The sequence below is a fragment of the Clinocottus analis genome, unplaced genomic scaffold, assembly GCF_023055335.1.
Source record: "Clinocottus analis isolate CAN_PGR_092001 unplaced genomic scaffold, fCliAna1.0.p SCAF_3, whole genome shotgun sequence".
Lineage (NCBI taxonomy): Eukaryota > Metazoa > Chordata > Actinopteri > Perciformes > Cottidae > Clinocottus > Clinocottus analis.
The window spans coordinates 16,681,646-16,698,338 of NW_027176042.1; the positions used below are offsets into that span (position 1 = coordinate 16,681,646).

At 40.0% G+C, this 16,693-nt stretch overlaps 2 protein-coding genes across 2 annotated transcripts in view; both read left to right on the top strand.

Moving 5' to 3' along the window:
- Nucleotides 1-1,109: 1,109 nt before the first annotated feature.
- tamm41 (TAM41 mitochondrial translocator assembly and maintenance homolog) lies at nucleotides 1,110-7,634 on the top strand. Its single transcript, XM_068594277.1, has 8 exons — nucleotides 1,110-1,480; nucleotides 1,852-2,034; nucleotides 2,368-2,460; nucleotides 2,684-2,834; nucleotides 3,458-3,603; nucleotides 5,114-5,279; nucleotides 5,646-5,708; nucleotides 6,256-7,634. Exons 1-8 carry the CDS (start codon nucleotides 1,343-1,345, stop codon nucleotides 6,345-6,347), a joined length of 1,032 nt encoding a protein of 343 aa, XP_068450378.1. The 5' UTR covers nucleotides 1,110-1,342; the 3' UTR covers nucleotides 6,348-7,634.
- Nucleotides 7,635-8,245: 611 nt separating this feature from the next.
- Nucleotides 8,246-16,693, top strand: part of vgll4b (vestigial-like family member 4b) — a 39,610-nt gene continuing 31,162 nt past the window's right edge. The window contains exons 1-2 of the mRNA XM_068594629.1: nucleotides 8,246-8,300; nucleotides 10,012-10,085. Coding sequence (XP_068450730.1) covers nucleotides 10,022-10,085 — 64 coding nt within the window. The 5' untranslated portion in view covers nucleotides 8,246-8,300; nucleotides 10,012-10,021. The remainder of the gene's footprint in view (nucleotides 8,301-10,011; nucleotides 10,086-16,693) is intronic.

Consider the following 16,693-nt stretch of genomic DNA (forward strand, 5'->3'; position numbering starts at 1 on the left):
TATTCATAAGGGTGCATCACTTTCCCAGAATCAAGGCACAGAATGAGTGAGGTGGCAAGGCGTCATGCACACTAAAACAGTTTCGTTGAGTCAGGATTCAGAGACCTTATCAATATTCATTGGGCTGCAAAGATGGTTTGCATAAATTACTAAGAAGATATAATATTTGTTCAAGTCTTGACAATTCCATAATGAGCTCCAGACATATTGCTGATCGTCATGACTCTAAATTCAATATTCATTCATTCCAATAGATGTGAGCTTTGGGCCCATAAAACTAGTGACAGAATCAAGGAGAAGAATGATGATGGCCTCAGACGCTTTATGGACTTGACTGCTCCGGTATTTTCACAGTCAAGATAAGGACTACGTTCCACCAATAGGCTTGGTATTTTTTATTTTCAAGGAGGTTTAAATGCAGTATTTGTCATTAGTTTTCTCTGTTTGTATTGATTATCTGCAAGAGTTCAAGCCCCAAACTCAACTGACAAATATAAAAGTCTGGATCATAACAGGAGCAATCACCATTATCATGTCAAGATCATTGCATTCCCGTTCTAATGTAAAAAAATGTGCATGTTTAATTCAATAAAAAAAATGTAACGCCACAAAAAATAAAATATTGAATGACTATTCCTTTTTATTGAGTGTATTATATTCTTTCTCAAATAACAAACAAAGAACTTCAGACATTAGCGGTTATTTAAAATTATATCTAACTTCAGAAAGAAAAATTACGCAGATTTCAGTTACTTTAAAAAATAAATAAAAATAATACATATAATTTCCCTTTTCACTGTCCCAAATCATCTCGAGTTTATTGACGTCTGAGTTGAACTTGGTCGAAAACCACCCTCTGCTGGCTAAATTTAGAGCTGCTAAAAATGACTAAAAATGATAACACAAATGTTACCATATGTTGCCCAGTTTCCATTCCACGACTGTGTGAAATAAATAGACGAAGCTATGTGCAAAAATAACTCGCACAATAGTCGTTTTCTTTTACTGTTTAACGGCTCAGTATTTTTATCTTCTATTTCTGACTACATTTTCCATGAGCCTCCTGGCGCAGCGCACTCCGTGACGCACATTTCAGTCGACTGTCAAGTGCACAGCCATCTACACTGACCTAGTGGACGCATTTTAAACGAACAAAACTCTCAATTTGAGTGCTTTTCAGAGGCGGTTGTCGTTTTTACTGGCGCAGAGCCTTTCATACGGAAATGTATCTTTCATGTAATGTGGCAGAAACGTCACTTAACACATTGTTTATTCAGATGTTTTGCTTATAAACCAGCGTGTGTTGTTGCTTGGAAAGCTATCCTAGCTAACTTGTTTCAAAATGACTCTTCCAACTTTACACAACACAGGCGTGGTCTACAGGCGGATTTTATCACAATTTCCTCAGGACATCAGTTTAGCTTTTGCCTATGGATCTGGCGTTTTTAAACAACACGGGACCAACCAAGGTCAAATGGAGGTAAGTCAACCTGTCAGTTTACAAACTCTGCTCGTGACATACTTTCAGATTGACTCTGACAACAGCGGCACATTGACACCGTTGTCTGTCACAAAAATGTAACATTAAATAATCTAAATGTTTTCACTGCCATAAACTGTGTGCCACTGTAATGTATGACGTCAGACAAAACTCTCCACACGAGTGTAACTATAACACGTTCAATAACTAAGTTTTCAGAACTTAAACACGCTGTGATCACATCACAATATACCATTAGTAAAAGTTTTTTTTTTATTTTAACAGTATTGCATGTTCGATTTTTAAGCTGTGTCCTATTGGATGTGAAAATATAACATTATGGTGTTTTGTTTACCTTTTTCTGTACACAGAAGAACATGCTGGACTTTGTGTTTGCCGTGGACGACCCAGTGACGTGGCACACCATGAATCTGCTGCAGAATCGTAAACACTACTCCATCCTCAAGCTGCTGGGGCCTAAGAAGATCAGCGCCGTACAAAATGACCATGGGGCGTCTGTATACTACAACACACTGGTGCCTGTGGATGGAAAGGTCAATTACTTGCCTCTAGTTTTTTTATATTTTATTTTTTTTTACGATGATGCTGTACAGTTCTCGCTTTCCACTGAAATATCCACAGGTTTTTCTCAGGCAGCCAAAGTTTCATTAATCTTTAGTGTTTGCTTCGAACAATACTTATCGTTCTTAGCAGACGTAATGCACGTAAGTGCTGCTGAGTTTAAGGCTGGACAGACATTGTCTTAACATAATAATGCATAAAGCTAATGAGTAACAGCAATTCACTTAATTTCTGGGTGATATTATTTTATTGTTTTTGTCTGGATACACAAACTTCAACCTTTGACCTTCTCTTATTCTTTTCAGATAATCAAATATGGTGTGATTAGTTCTGAGTCTCTCATAGATGACCTGATGCACTGGAAGACCTTATATGTGGCTGGACGACTTCACAAACCAGTTAGTATCAACTTTCTTGGTGTCAAACCAAGCAAATGTTTCCTAGATTTTGACACAGCTGTTTAAAATGTGTTAAAAAAGTGCAATGCATTTTTTTTAAGGATACACATTATTGTTGCATAACTTTAAAAATGACTACCTAATTCTGTTAATTCTGTTGTTTGCGAAAACTCTCTGAGCACAAAATGTGTATGTGTTCATGCTTGTGTGTTTTCTCACGCAGGTAAAGATGCTGGTGCAGAATGAGAATGGAAAGCTTCGTGCTGCTCTGGTGGCCAACTTGAAAAGTGCTGTGACAGCCTCCTTCCTCATGCTGCCGGAGAGCTTCACTGAGGAAGACCTCTTCCTGCAGATAGCTGGTCTTTCTTATGCCGGTAACTTACCCACACAACTCTAAAAGCCAGATGAAGATTACACACGTACACATATGTAAGGTGCATGCATACTTGGGCACACACATACACAAATACACACACACACACACACACACACACACAGTAAAGTTATAACAGTCTGGCCGGTGTGGTGCAAACACTTTGCATACTCATCCAAGTACACCAGCAGGGTTCTGAGTAAATTCTCTGGAGTATGAACGAAAGTAATTAGTCGGTCTATGGTTAATTTGCTTGATTTGACCATATTCAAGAAGATGAATTCATGTTTAACCCGACAAAAAGGAAAAGGATGTGCAGCTGAACAGGTGGAGCGTTGCCATGTAGGTTCCCTGCATGAGCAGAAGGTCATGAGTCATGAATAATGTGCTAATGAGTGTTGTATCACATTTTGCACTGGAAACTAAACACCAGAAGGAGTTTAATATCTCAGTGTGTAATATGGTTATGGTCCTATTTATATCCTTGTGCTACTGCAACACCTGGATTTCCTCTTTTGGGTTCAATACAAGCATATATTATCTCATCTTACTACAGCAAGGAGGACAAACTGTGGGGCAAATATAATACACTTGAGGGAAAACATTTTGTTTGTGCCTCTTTAGGGGATTTTAGGATGGTGATCGGTGAAGATAAATCCAAGGTGGCCAATATCGTGAAGGACAACATTCAACACTTCCGGATTCTTTACAGCAACATCCTGCGGGACTGTCCTCAAGTGGTCTACAAACATCAACAAGGGAAACTGGAGGTAAAACATGGGACACGTTAATGCTCCAAACACAACACACTTGTATTTAACTTCAGTTGATATGTGAGCCACTCTAGAGCACACTGTAAAACTGTGTACAGTTGTTCCTTGTCAATCATGTTTTATTACCTGTGTGCATCTCAAAAACCCAAGGCTATCAATGTCAGAAGTCGCTCTTTGGTTTCATTCCACAGAAACAAAGTTTGTGGCGTCTGCTGTATAACGTTGCACTCTACTTCAAACTTGAACAAATACATCTGTAATTATAAAAGTAATACCTTGAAACTCTATGTGAACACGGTGACAGAAATATTTCCAAAAACATACAGATTGCCATAATATGCGTATCAGTACTCCTTTAATATATATATATATATATAATTATTATTATTTTTTTTTTTTCTATGTGTCATGCCTTTTCAATGAAACTGAAACATGAGCACAGCTTTGACCTGATTAGTACAGAGTGTGTTTACAGCCTTGGTAGTAAACATTAAATGGGGCGTGATGGCCCTGGCACTTTGCCCTGTTGTGTGATTTACTTACATGATCAACGAGTGCAACATGTGTCTCCGTTTGCACATTTAATAGTCTGAATACATATCCCTCTTTTGTGTTTGTTTGTGTAACATTTCATCTTCATTTTCTTTTGTGTTACTATTATTAAATGTCACCACCACTCCCTGTTATACTAAGGAAATACTAATCATGCCATCCTGGAAAAACAGGAATAAGTGGTTAGGAGTGTTTTTATGTTGGTGAGTAACACACTTTGCAGTGAACAGTGCTTTGGGGAATTGTGCGCTGTGAGCTTTGCATGAGGGGAATACACTTGTGCCCTTGTACGTCATTAGACAGTGCAGTTGAGGTCCCACATGCACGAACCAGCTCCTTCGTACAGCGACAGGAAGTTTCCAACTTAGTTGTTGCGAGCCTGTAATTGATGTTTGAAATGTTAGGTGTTTAAAACTAATATAGTTTCACCCGCTTATACAGGCTCATAACAACAATGCACTCTGTTTTTTCTTTTTATACTTAATATTTTATTTAGGTATTTTTACAGCTAACGAGAAATAAATCCCTTGAAATTATGAAATTCTTCAACATTGTTAGTCAATCGTGTTAACTATAAATTCAGCCCAACAAACAGATGTAAATAATATATTCAGTGGGTTCTGTACACGGTGTTTCTTAAACTATGACCTAGACTTACATATATGGAGTAGCATCCTGGTCAAAGATAGTACACATTTTTAAGAGATGATAAGCCTCTTGCAGCAAACAAAATCCCCAAACTTCTGAGGTTATGGAGTGCAAATCACCTGCCAAAGTCCTTATCCTGACAAATATTTTGTCCATTTGGTCCATCTTGCTACGTATGTGTCCTGCACTCTGTTTATTGGACTACATTAGTGTCTGGCCATTCACGTCAGACTTGTGGATGCGATAGTTGGAGCTGCTGCCTGCTGAATGCATCTCTGTTTATTCCTTCTTGCTTGTGTGCCTGCAGGCTGACAAAAGCCCAGAGGGCCAGTTCATCCAGCTGATGGCATTGCCTCGAACCCTCCAGCAAAGGATCACAAAGCTGGTCGATCCTCCGGGGAAAAACAGAGATGTTGAAGAGATTCTGCTGCAGGTTGCTCAGGACCCGGACTGTGGCGCTGTCGTTCAACAAGGTTCGGACTGAAGGTTCAGGGACGTGGAATAGAAAAACAGGAAGAGTCATCACCCTCAGAGGTTTATGCCATCTGAAATATAGTGCACCTGGGTTTTACAGATCAAGGTTGATTTTCTGTCTGGTGAATACTAATTATGGTAGAATGAATAATGTAAGTAAGACATTATACCAACTTATTAACAAAGCTAATAGTTATTGTCAAAAGATCTAGTAAATAGCTAAAAATACATCTTTATTTCTATTATTTTTTTGTGATTGAGTGCCCTCCCTCCACAAGTATCATATCATAAGATGATATTTCGGAGTGATGAGATATTAGCTGTTGTGTAATCGTATGTTTGTGCATGTTTTTATTCCTCTTTAGGTATTTCATCTATTGTGAAATCCTCCAGTATAACACAGAGTATCAAAGGCATTGCTACAGCTGGTAGGCACTCTTTGTTTCTTCATTGTATTTTGGGAAAAATGATCCTTTTGCCTGAGAAGTGCATAGAAAGATTGATACCTCTCAAGTCTGCGTGGTAACTCTGGAGCTGCGGCCGCCCGTCGCTTAGCTTAGCATAAAGACTGGAATTAGGAGGAAGTTCAAAAGTTAACATAATTAACTTGACGTCATATTTGTTTAAGCCGTACTGAAATTGTGTACATGTACAAATATCATTTTATGTTTTTACAGGGTGTTTATTTTAGGTTCAGGTGCTTGTAGGAGGTTTTTATTATCTGTGGAAAGTCAGGCTTGCTCTTTCCCTCTGTTTCTTGTCTTTGTGCGAAGCTAAGCCAACTGGTCACATCTACTTCACAGATATGAGAGTGGTATCACTCTTCTCATCTGACTAAAAAAACAGCCAGTTAAAATAATCTCATAACCTTTACATCATCAAGTGTGTTGTTAAACCTTCCACTGTGTTTTAACAGTGCATACATAATGTTCTTCACATGTGGTTCATATTTAGTTGACTGTTTGTCCTCCCCAGGCACGTGGAAGACGGTCACGTACAGCTCCAAGAAACTGATGAAGATGTGGAAGGGTTGGAATAGGAAGCAGTCTGTCTCACAGATGTCCTGATCCCGTCTGTTTACCAGGAATCCGTCTTTCTCTATAAACTGTCAGCCAGTCAACCGACATCCATCCTTTGATTTTTTTTTTTCCCTGACAAACTGTGGCTGAAAGAGTCACACACTCCCCTCCTGGTCATATCACTGCAAAGCCTTTAAGGAAGGGGATCACTGAGAAGGAGTAAGCGTGTTTAAATAGTGTAGAACTGTCTGTACAACTGCCCTTTATCATGCAATTCATAAAAGTTGTTGAAAAGGGGGTTGACATTTCACGAGCCTGACTGAATCATGGCTGACATTTAATGGTACTGCAGAACCTTTCTGCATAATGACTACAGTGACTGGCTGAGGAACCGGCTCTACATCACTAAATGGGTGTGAGCACAGCATGCAACAAGTACTGCACGTATATGAAGAAAAGACCTCGGTGTCTTCGGTCATCTTTTGACAGAGAGTGTGCATCCATCATCAAACGACGAGCAGATAAGAGACTAGCGATGATATTTCTGTGGTATTTTTGTCTTTATTGAACTCCCAGATGTGGACTGATGTAACACACTTCCTTCTTATCCCCCTCTCGACTATCTAAAGATCTCCAATCGTTCTTCTCTTCGCATTTTACCAGCAGTTTGGATGTTTGTAATTATGTCAGTGTTCATTTATTTTATGATGAAAATGTGGCTCATTATGAACAGTTTACCTGTCTGCCACTTAATTGCTTCAAGCTGGTCATAATGACAACTGGATGTCTTTGATACTGTAATGTTGTGATTTCATGTAGTTACAAGATTAAGGGTTGATAAACAAATTAATACAACAGTATTCATGATTACTTTGTTTTCAGTTGCATGATTAGTATTTTTGTATCGTTTGAAGTCATATTACTAAAATATTTTCTTTGCGGATTGTCATATCATATGTCACTTTTTGCTTTAATCTTCCCACTTATACAGTTTTAAATCTAGAAGTATACATTTGAATGTAGTCAGTGCTGTCATAAAGATGTATTGGTCCTTCAATGCAGTCAGTAGTGACATTTCCAGTTACTTCCTTGTACTGTCACTTGTTTTTGTTCGCCACTACGTCATGAGTCACACTTGACGATGACTTCATTTCACTCATGAATCATTGTAAGGGAGACTCACAAATGATCATTTTGCAGATTACGCAACACAACAGTATATAAAGTAGCAAAAAGGATTCACCCTTAACAAATCCAGTCAACCTGCCTGCATTTTAAGTACTTTCCTCAGTGGAGAAAGAAGTGCATACATATAATGTAATGTATAATAAACACTTAGAGGCACTTAGAAATGACTTTTTTTTTGCTGCGTGTGTTTCATTACTTTTATATGCTGCTTTTAAATGCTAAGTAAGCGACTGACCCAATGTAAACCTTTATGCAATATATTTACAGACTTAAAATAGGTTTAACAACTCATGGTGTAACAAATACACATTACACATTATGTTGAGGGTTAACTGCCTTGCACTAGGGCCCTTTATAAAGTAGCTGTTGAGCGCAGGCGCTCTCCTTAATCACCTACTAAATGTTTCACTAGCTCAGAGTAGTAAACCCAGTGGCAGCAGCATCAATTTCAGAGGACGTGATGCAATGGCTGCATTATCATAATATATGCTGATATCATCGTGTCAGTGCTCCACCAATCAGGGCACTTCACTTTCACCACCTGCTAGGAACTGAATTCCATCATTCCAGGCATTCCTGCCCTCCTCCCTCCTTCTCCCTCTTCCTTCCTCCTCCTCCTCTTCCTCGTTTTGCCTACAACCAAGTTAGTCCCGACAGCTCTGCTACTATTGTCTTCCCCTCGCATTGAGCACCGTTTACCCGCGGCTCCTGTGTGGTGTCTCTGTGGAATACAGCCTATACATCTGGTTTTTGTTTATTGTTTCCTGTGGATATGAATCATACTGGAGGACAGCAAGGTGACGCTTGAAGGAGGTATGTGCTGCTAAACGCGAAAGTTGTGTCTGACATTGTTTGCGTTTGTTGGAGGAGAGTGCGCTCTTTTTCTTCTGAGAAATTATTTCTCATGTAAACGAAGGCAGCGATGTACACTCGCACGCGCGCGCGCGCGCACGCGCATACAGGAACACTGGAATAAATATCCGCTTCGTTATAGGAAGGCTGCAATTTCATTGAGGACGTGAAGCGGCGCTCCTCAAACTTTCTCACCTCAAGAAACCCCCTCCAGCCGCACGCTGTGCTGCTCGTCTGGGGACACTGAGTTGTGTGTCTGTTGTGCTGCGAGTGTGTTGAGAAGAAGTGAAACGGAATCACTGCATCAAGTAGAAATAATGTCCTTCTTTCGTATTTTGCCTGGATATCTTTTTAAAGGGCAGACGAGGAAGCAGTGAGTCACGCTGATATAAATACACCACTGGTGAGAATAAAAGTGCACTTGCCACTATGCTACTACCACTAATTATATCTACTACTACTATAATAATAATAATAATAAGAAGAAGAAGAAGAAGAAGAAGAAGAAGAAGAAGAAGAAGAAGAAGAAGAAGAAGAAGAAGAAGAAGAAGAAGAAGAAGAAGAAGAAGCGTTTTCACTTTGGTTTGTCGCTGTTCTTCACACGTAGTTGTGTTGTGACGAGCGACAACAAACATGAACTGTTTGGCAGTTTGGCCAGAAGATGCAGGAAGTGTTTTTTATTGATTGATAATCGTCCTCAAAGCTCTGTGCTACTCGAGAAATGAGGAGAAACGAGGGAACGGTATCTTAGGAATGTAGAAAGAGGGAAGAGAAGCGCGATGGAGAGTTTTTTCTCTTTTTTTCCTCCACAAATACCTCTCATAGCAAAGCCACACTGAAGGCTCAATAGTGGAGGACACAAACCCCCCTACAATGCTAAAAGTGCTTTGCAGTCAAAATATCACAGGAAGGTCATAATTAGAACAGCAAACTGGAGGACAGTACCAGTGAAGAAGTATTCACTATTTTTGAAGAACAACAATACATGTTAGAAATACTATAATGAAAGTAAAAGTCCTGTCTGCAACCTTGTCTTAAAGTACAGAAGTGTTATTGCCAAAGTGCAATTGGTATCAAAAGTACTCGTGCAGAGGGGCCCCTGCTAAACTCTTACTATACTATCTAAAGTTCAACGGTAATGATTGATCAATTAGTCAAGTGAATATGTGCTTTTTCCAGTCTCTTATCACCTGGGGTGCGGGAAATAATGGGGAAATAATGATGGACATTCTTCACTTATTTCTGAGAGAAACTGAATGCTTAATTGAAAAACAAACAACAACAACTCATATCTAAAAAAATGTGTTCTTTCTGGCCCTAAGGTTATGTCTGATAATTGTACATCTAAATCAAAGAAGACTTTTTTTTCTGATTACACAAAGTACGTTTTTAGCGCCTTGCGTTGAGAAGACAGCATTATACGCTGATGCACCGAGAAGTTTGGCATGTGTAGTTTAGATAGTTTCAAAACAAAACCACTGCTATATAACTACGCTATAGATGTGTCATTGTGGAGACCTACTCAAGCTCTGGTGTTAGCAGATTTCCTCTGTGTTTGTGGTGACCGAGCTGTGGAGCTCTGAATGTCTTGGCATCTATCAAACATTAACTTAGTTGTTGTATGAAAAGCTGCTCTCATGCTCAGCACAGTGCCCTCCCCTCTGTCCCACAGGCATCCAAGCATGGAGACACCACTGGATGTTCTGTCAAGAGCCGCGTCGTTTGTCCATGCCAATGAAGAAGAGAGTAAGTTCCATCAGACTCCCAGCTGCTCTTGTGTTTGTGTGTCTGCCGCTCCGCTCCCGCTCTTTCTGTCCTGCTGTGAAAAAGGTGCCCTGTGGACAAACGATTTGTTCGATTAGAGTTGCGTTAAACATCGATGAAGTGCAACATTATGTTGAGCCGTAAGCCCCGGTGCTGTTTTCTGCCCAGTGAGACAATGGGCGTCTTTGTGCCGTGCAAGTTTGCAGCCGCGAGATACACAGGCAAATAAGACCAACCGCACTCAACTGCCATCAGCGCTGCTTTTTTAACTCGGCTGCTTGCTTGTGTTAACCTGCTTTCCCTGGAATTAGGGTGGGGTGGATCTACGTCCCATTATCGGTCCTTACCTCCATTTCAGTGTCTTTCTGTCTCAGTCTAGTCATGTCTGTCTCTCACTTTGGTCTGTGTTGCGGTCTCGTTGATCACCTCTCCATCTTCTCTTGCGTTCTCTTCTCAGTCCCCTTGCCTCTGCCTTCTACTTCCGCCTTTTCCTCTCTCTCCTCCTCTAATCATGTCTGAGTACTTGTAGCATTGCTGAAAAACTATTCCCCCTATTAAAATATATTCCGCAGGCCTCTCCTCAACCCTACGAGGACGTTTAGTTTGTGGTTTTATCGTGTTCTCTTCTGCAGTTTGGCAGATTGTGTGTCATGTATTTAATCATTGCTCTCTGGATATGCTGCACTTTCAACTAATTTGTTTGCTTTAGAGGATAAATAAGCAGGCGGATTTTTGATAGTAAAACAAAAAATAGTTCACATTGTGAAGGAATTTAAAGCTCCTCAATCATCAGGAAGCATAATTTCAGCTTTTATTGAAGGAAAGCTCGAAAATGTTTGGACTCCATTAAGAGAAATTTATGTCCATTTCAGTTGAGTCAGTTTTCTAATCCCCTTATTTAAAAATTTTTTCAGAGAAGCATGGTCATTGATCAACTAACAATATTCCGTTTGGAATATTTCAGATAATCACTTGTGTTCACTGGTGTGAGAGAGAACAGGAATATTTCGAAAGAGCTTCAGCTGTAACGTCTCCCATGTCACTCGGTTTGTTCCCACAATGCTTTGGCTTAGCTGAGCTGAATATCAGCTTCCTTGCACTTCTGAGTGAAATGGCATGGGAGCCCTGCTCCCCTCCTCCCTCGCTCCCCTGCAGTGTTTTTGTTTTTTCCTATGCGCTGATGTCAGTTTTTGTTGTGGGTCGTGCATGGCCTCTTTGTCCAAAGACAATGCCCTCGACCTGCTTCCACAAAGGTGCAGGAGAAATGGGTGAGCCGGCCAACCCACTACGCTAGTCAGCCAACCAGGCCAACAGGCAGCTGAGTCATTAACCTCTGCCTACTCATTTGCATTTATGACAAGCCTTCGCGCCGCCTTTGCAGCGTTTCATACCAAAGCACAGAACAGGGAGGGGCTCGGCCTGCCTTCTCTAACTCAGAAGCACCAAGTGGGACTTATCAGGGCCACAACTTCCAGCTTGAAATGAAAAGCACTGTTCAATTTATTTTAACCACTTCTGCAGATAACCCATCTCCATTGGAAATGAATTTCACAGAAAATTACACAAATGTTGTCTTGATGGAAATGGAATTACAGGCCATGATTAATGTATTAGTCCGAGGTCAATCTGCTTGGCTCAAAGTAGAAACTAAACTACGATAATATCCCCAAATAGAATTGTTGGCCGTGGCCCAGATTAATAAGGGCTGCTTGAATATGAGTGCTTATCTAAAAGAAAAGAAAAAATTAACTGTCTCTGTAAAATTCGGACTTTGTAAAACCTTTTGGGATTTTTTTTCTGCTTGTGATGGGTTGATATCAGTAACAGTTTGATACTTTGCATTAAATCCTCTTAAAACTGTGTTGTCTAACCAACCACTATAATCCGAATGAGAAACAAGTGATATGAAATTCATCTTTGTTATTTTTATGCACACACAGAAATTCAGCTTTAGCATATTTTATTATTTTCCAGTTTGATATGAACATACCAAATACGTTAAGTTCCCTCTACACACACGCGCACACACTTCAGCGGGGCTGATCCTTGCTGTTAGTGAGTTGGCAACAAGCTTTCTGTGAACAACACTAATCACAGGTCTTAAGCCAAATAGTCCTGACCTTGAATATACAGTAATTACTCAAGCACTGAAAAAGCAAGTAATCTGTAATGGTGAATGTAGGGGCAATGCTACTTGCTGTCCCCCATCCATAGCAATTTTGTTGTGGCTACTTGGAAGATGTTGCACTCCACCCTTCCTGGAAGCAAACCTGTATATGAGATCAACCTCAGACAGTTTGGATTGAACTACAGGACCAGCTCCAAGGACAGATTTATATATTTGGTTTCTTTGTATCTCAGTTCTTTTTCTGGACTCTAACATTGTATTGCACAATTTCTCTGGTGTTAGTGACTTCAGTGACATTGCCAGTCAGCTCTATCAATGCTTGTTGGGTCTTGGATGATAGATCAAAGCATGTCTGTCCCAAGAGGACCAGTGGTTTAGGGCCCCACTGAAGAGATGGATTATGGATATTTATTTTCTGACAGGAACCACAACAAAAGAAGTACTGGTGCCAAGAGAGGCTGGTTGACTGAGATCTGTCCAGTGCCCTCTGCTCTACTTCTGCACACGCAAAAAGACACACATGATGTACTGTAATCCCACTTGTTTGTTTAAAGAAAACACAAACACACTTTGACAGTGTCATTGTTATAATTTCATTGGTTTGTTCAAACACCCCAGTCTTTTCCAAGATCTTGGTGAAGGGAAGCAGTCCATTAAAACCGACCCATATTCTATCTAATTCTTGCGATGAATATTCTGTAGCTTGTGGACAAAATCATTCCAAATAAATAATAACCTTACAGTATCATATATCTGCTATAACGACAACACAAACCTCAGCAGCGAAAATTTACTTTGGCTGTATTGGAGTGTGTAATTTGTCCATTTGTTCCAATTATGTTGTCCATTTCCAGTATGAATATTAGGTCTTGAGTGTGGGTGTGAATACTTGATCGCCAAGTTATCTTCTTTTGGGAATAGACAGCCGGGTAATCTGATTTACAATTGATTTACTTGCTAATTGATCAGAGGTGGTACCACAGAACTGTATTGTATTATTGTTTTCGCCATGCTAGTGTTGTGGATGAATCTTATTGAATTAGGCCTGATATTTTATATAACGCCATTATCTGGTCATTTCCTGTTGTTGTCCCATACATTCTTTGGGTTTAGTGATGATTGGAAAATGTTAGCATTCCAAAAAGCTCACTGCAATAGTAATGTAGAGTTAACATTATGCCTGCTAATTATCAGTGCTAGATAGCCTATTGAGTGCAAAATATGGACCATGTTGTAGTGTCTGTGTTGATTGTTTTAATGTCAATTGAATAGATTTAATGAAATCTGATTTTGGCATGAGGCAGGCAGGCAATCTGTAATTCAATCTGGTCAATTCGATCATGGCATGAGTGTCTTCAGTTGTATATAAATGAACTACTGCAAACTTGGTTAATCGGACATTTAAAACTTTTTTTTAAGGGTGGCGTGCCAGTCCGCTCAGTAAGTGAGCAGTCAAAACTAGTCAGAGCGTGTTGATGCTCGGTGGTGTGTAGACACATCAACACTGAAAGTGAAATCGGAGAGCTTGCATCATGGCACTTTGTCTAAACCTTGCTGGAGGCAAACAGTATTCTCAGTGGGAGGTAATTTGACCGAGGAGGACTCATGCTCGTAAGTGGGATGGGTTGGGTTTTTGGATGTGTGGAGCTTTTCTAGCAAGGAGTGGGTTTGCCCTCCAGCCTGTCCACGTATTTGACAGATATTTCTCTGTGCTTCCTGTGTGATATGACATAGGCGTTAAGCAACGAGACCTAACTGTGTAACTATGCAGATGGTGAGCAACATATACCCCCGTTGTTGTCACTCATCTTCTCTGCAGAGAGCTTCAATTCAAATGTTTTAGTAACCCAGTCAGTCACAACAAAACTATCCTTTTTGCAGGATTGTTAAAACCACAGACTGTAGACAATATGGGCGTAGGCACCCTGATTTCACAAACAGGTTATGGAGGTCTCTAGCCGTCGCCATATTGGAAGTGACAGCAGCCTAAGTTCCAACTAATAAAAACAAAGTGGCAAAGCGGTGGCTCATCGATGAAGCTGAGGCGTATCCCGGTGACACGGCATAGGATAAAACTATCAGTGAGGGACCTGAGACGACATCCACCTCTCACTCTATTATAGATAACTTTAAGATATGACAACTTTGTTTGGTACCTGCTGGCTGTTTGGCGAAACTTCTTGAAGACACTGCTGCTAGCCAAGACATAGTCAGGCACATAATCTTGTGTTTTTTGTTGTTGTATAAAATAAACAATTTGTTTGTGAGCTTTAGAGGTGCTGTAAATGCGGAATCTGTAACCTTTGACCTGAGGTAGGCTAGCTGTTTCCAGTCTGAATGCTAAGATAAACTAAGCTAACTGCCCTCTGACTTTGTGCGTATTTGTAAAGATATAACAGTGGTATTAATCTCAGCAACTAAGCAGCCAGAGTGCTACTTTTACTACTTCAATGCATAAAACATATAAACTGTAAATATTTAAACAAATCCAAAAACAAGTGACCAATTGAGGAAGAATTTCACATTGAGTTTGAGAAGTGACTCTTTACACAGTAAAATGTACAGTACTCTTTTTTTCAGTGAAGATAGAAACGTCCCTAATGTTCTGCACCAATGTTACTGATGTCTGCAGCTCCATTTGTTTCTTATTCAATGTAAAAATGATTTTGCAACATACAGTTGATTGATGAATAAATAATAAAAGCTATAGTAATTTGACCGGTCCGCGACACGTCCCTCCTCACTTGCGATGGTAATCCTGTGGTCCAGCTGTACTAAATGTAACATAGATAATAGATAATATAAACAAAATAGTTGAGGACAATGTGGAGCCCACAGTCATTTAGTAATCGCAATGCAGTGTGCATGCTGTTGTGTGTGAGCATGCCATAAAAGTTGAAAGCAGAGGTGTATCTATTAAAGACTGCTCTATTGTCTCGAACACCACCGATGTTTTACTGCCTATTTTCCTGTCGGTGCCCGTTGCCGTTTTATTGATAAGTGGGTACTATCATGTCATTAATTGATAACAGTGTTTGAACTATTGCCTGCTATCAGTGTGTGTGTTAGGGGATGGGTGTCAAGGAGTCTGCAATAGATGAATCTGGGTTATCAGCTAAATGTTTATGAGTGGAGATAACAGTGTCACAGTCACTGGGTCAAAGTAATGTGCAGACAATGTGCAGGGTACCAGTCGTTAAACTTCAACAGTGACTTCATTGTTACATTCTTGCTCTTTTTCTCTCATAATCTCTTTTTTTGTCACCACAGAAGACTTTTAAACTATGTGAGGTATTACTGTAAGAGTCTTGCCATTGACTGAGGCACTGGCCTCAAAACAGGAGTTGGGGCCAAAGTGTAATACAAAGCAAGAGAAGAAGAGCTAATTGTGAAGCACATTGCTCAACCTGAATGCATGACACAGACAAGAGGTAGGTGAAATTGTTGAGGATTTATGTGAGACCACAGTGAAGGGAGGTGGTTTGGAGTGAAAGTGATGGTGAAAGACAGACTCAGCAGTGTCTGCAAGAGGTACTTACAGAAAAAAATGAAAACTACTGAAGCATGAACTACCACAGTAACTGAGACAATGCTCTGGTGAGCAATAGACACAAAGGTGAAGAGCTGACTGATGGCAGGTGTGCAGGTAGACGGGGCGCAGGCAGATGGCAGGACAGTTAATGTACAAACGATTTTTGTAACCACGGCTGCATGACATTTTGCACCGTAAACTTCCGCAGGGTCAAACTAGTTTACTTTAACGAACAAGCAGTATCTCCATTCATATTTTCAATAGTTTGCATTTACGATAACAACTTCTTGCTCAGTTCCAAACAACGTTTGGAAGAATATTTCTAATTCAACAGTAGCTTTTCCCAAACTTAAGCACTTTGATATTAGTCAGGCTGCTTATATTTGTGTACTCTGAACTTTTATACTGTTGTTACACAATGAAAATAACCTTTTTTTTTTACAATATGAAGCTGTAGCAGAGACAAGTTAGCTTAGCTCAGCATAAGGACTAGAAACGGGGGAAACAGCAAGCCTGGCTACATCTGGGAGTCTCTGCTGGTTGTGTTGCAGCCTCTTACTGAAGACAAGTCACCAAGAGTTCACTGCGGTAGCCCAAGAAAGAAGCAATTGAATTACTAATGAGTTAGTTTAGAATATGCTAAAAGGTGGATTTTGTTGCCTCGCTAACTGTTTCCCCTGGCTTTCGGTTTTCGGTTTTCATGCTAAGCCAAGCTAACTGGCAGATTACTGTAGCTTCATATTGAGTGGACAGACATGAATGGTTTCAATCTTCTCCTCCCATTTCTGGCAAGAAAGTGAGGAGATGCAGCTCTCAAAATGACCATTTATTGTTTTAACAAATCCAACTACTGTAACAGTATGTATGTATGCATATATACTAAACATAATAGTGTGTGTGTTTGTGTGTGTATATATATATATATATATA

Bases quoted from the DNA above. Each gene is read 5' to 3' on its own strand.
- tamm41 (XM_068594277.1), top strand. From the start codon at position 1,343: ATGACTCTTCCAACTTTACACAACACAGGCGTGGTCTACAGGCGGATT. The intron at 2,035-2,367 runs GTCAATTACTTG...TATTCTTTTCAG, and splicing joins TGGTGCCTGTGGATGGAAAG to ATAATCAAATATGGTGTGAT. The intron at 2,461-2,683 runs GTTAGTATCAAC...TTTCTCACGCAG, and splicing joins CTGGACGACTTCACAAACCA to GTAAAGATGCTGGTGCAGAA.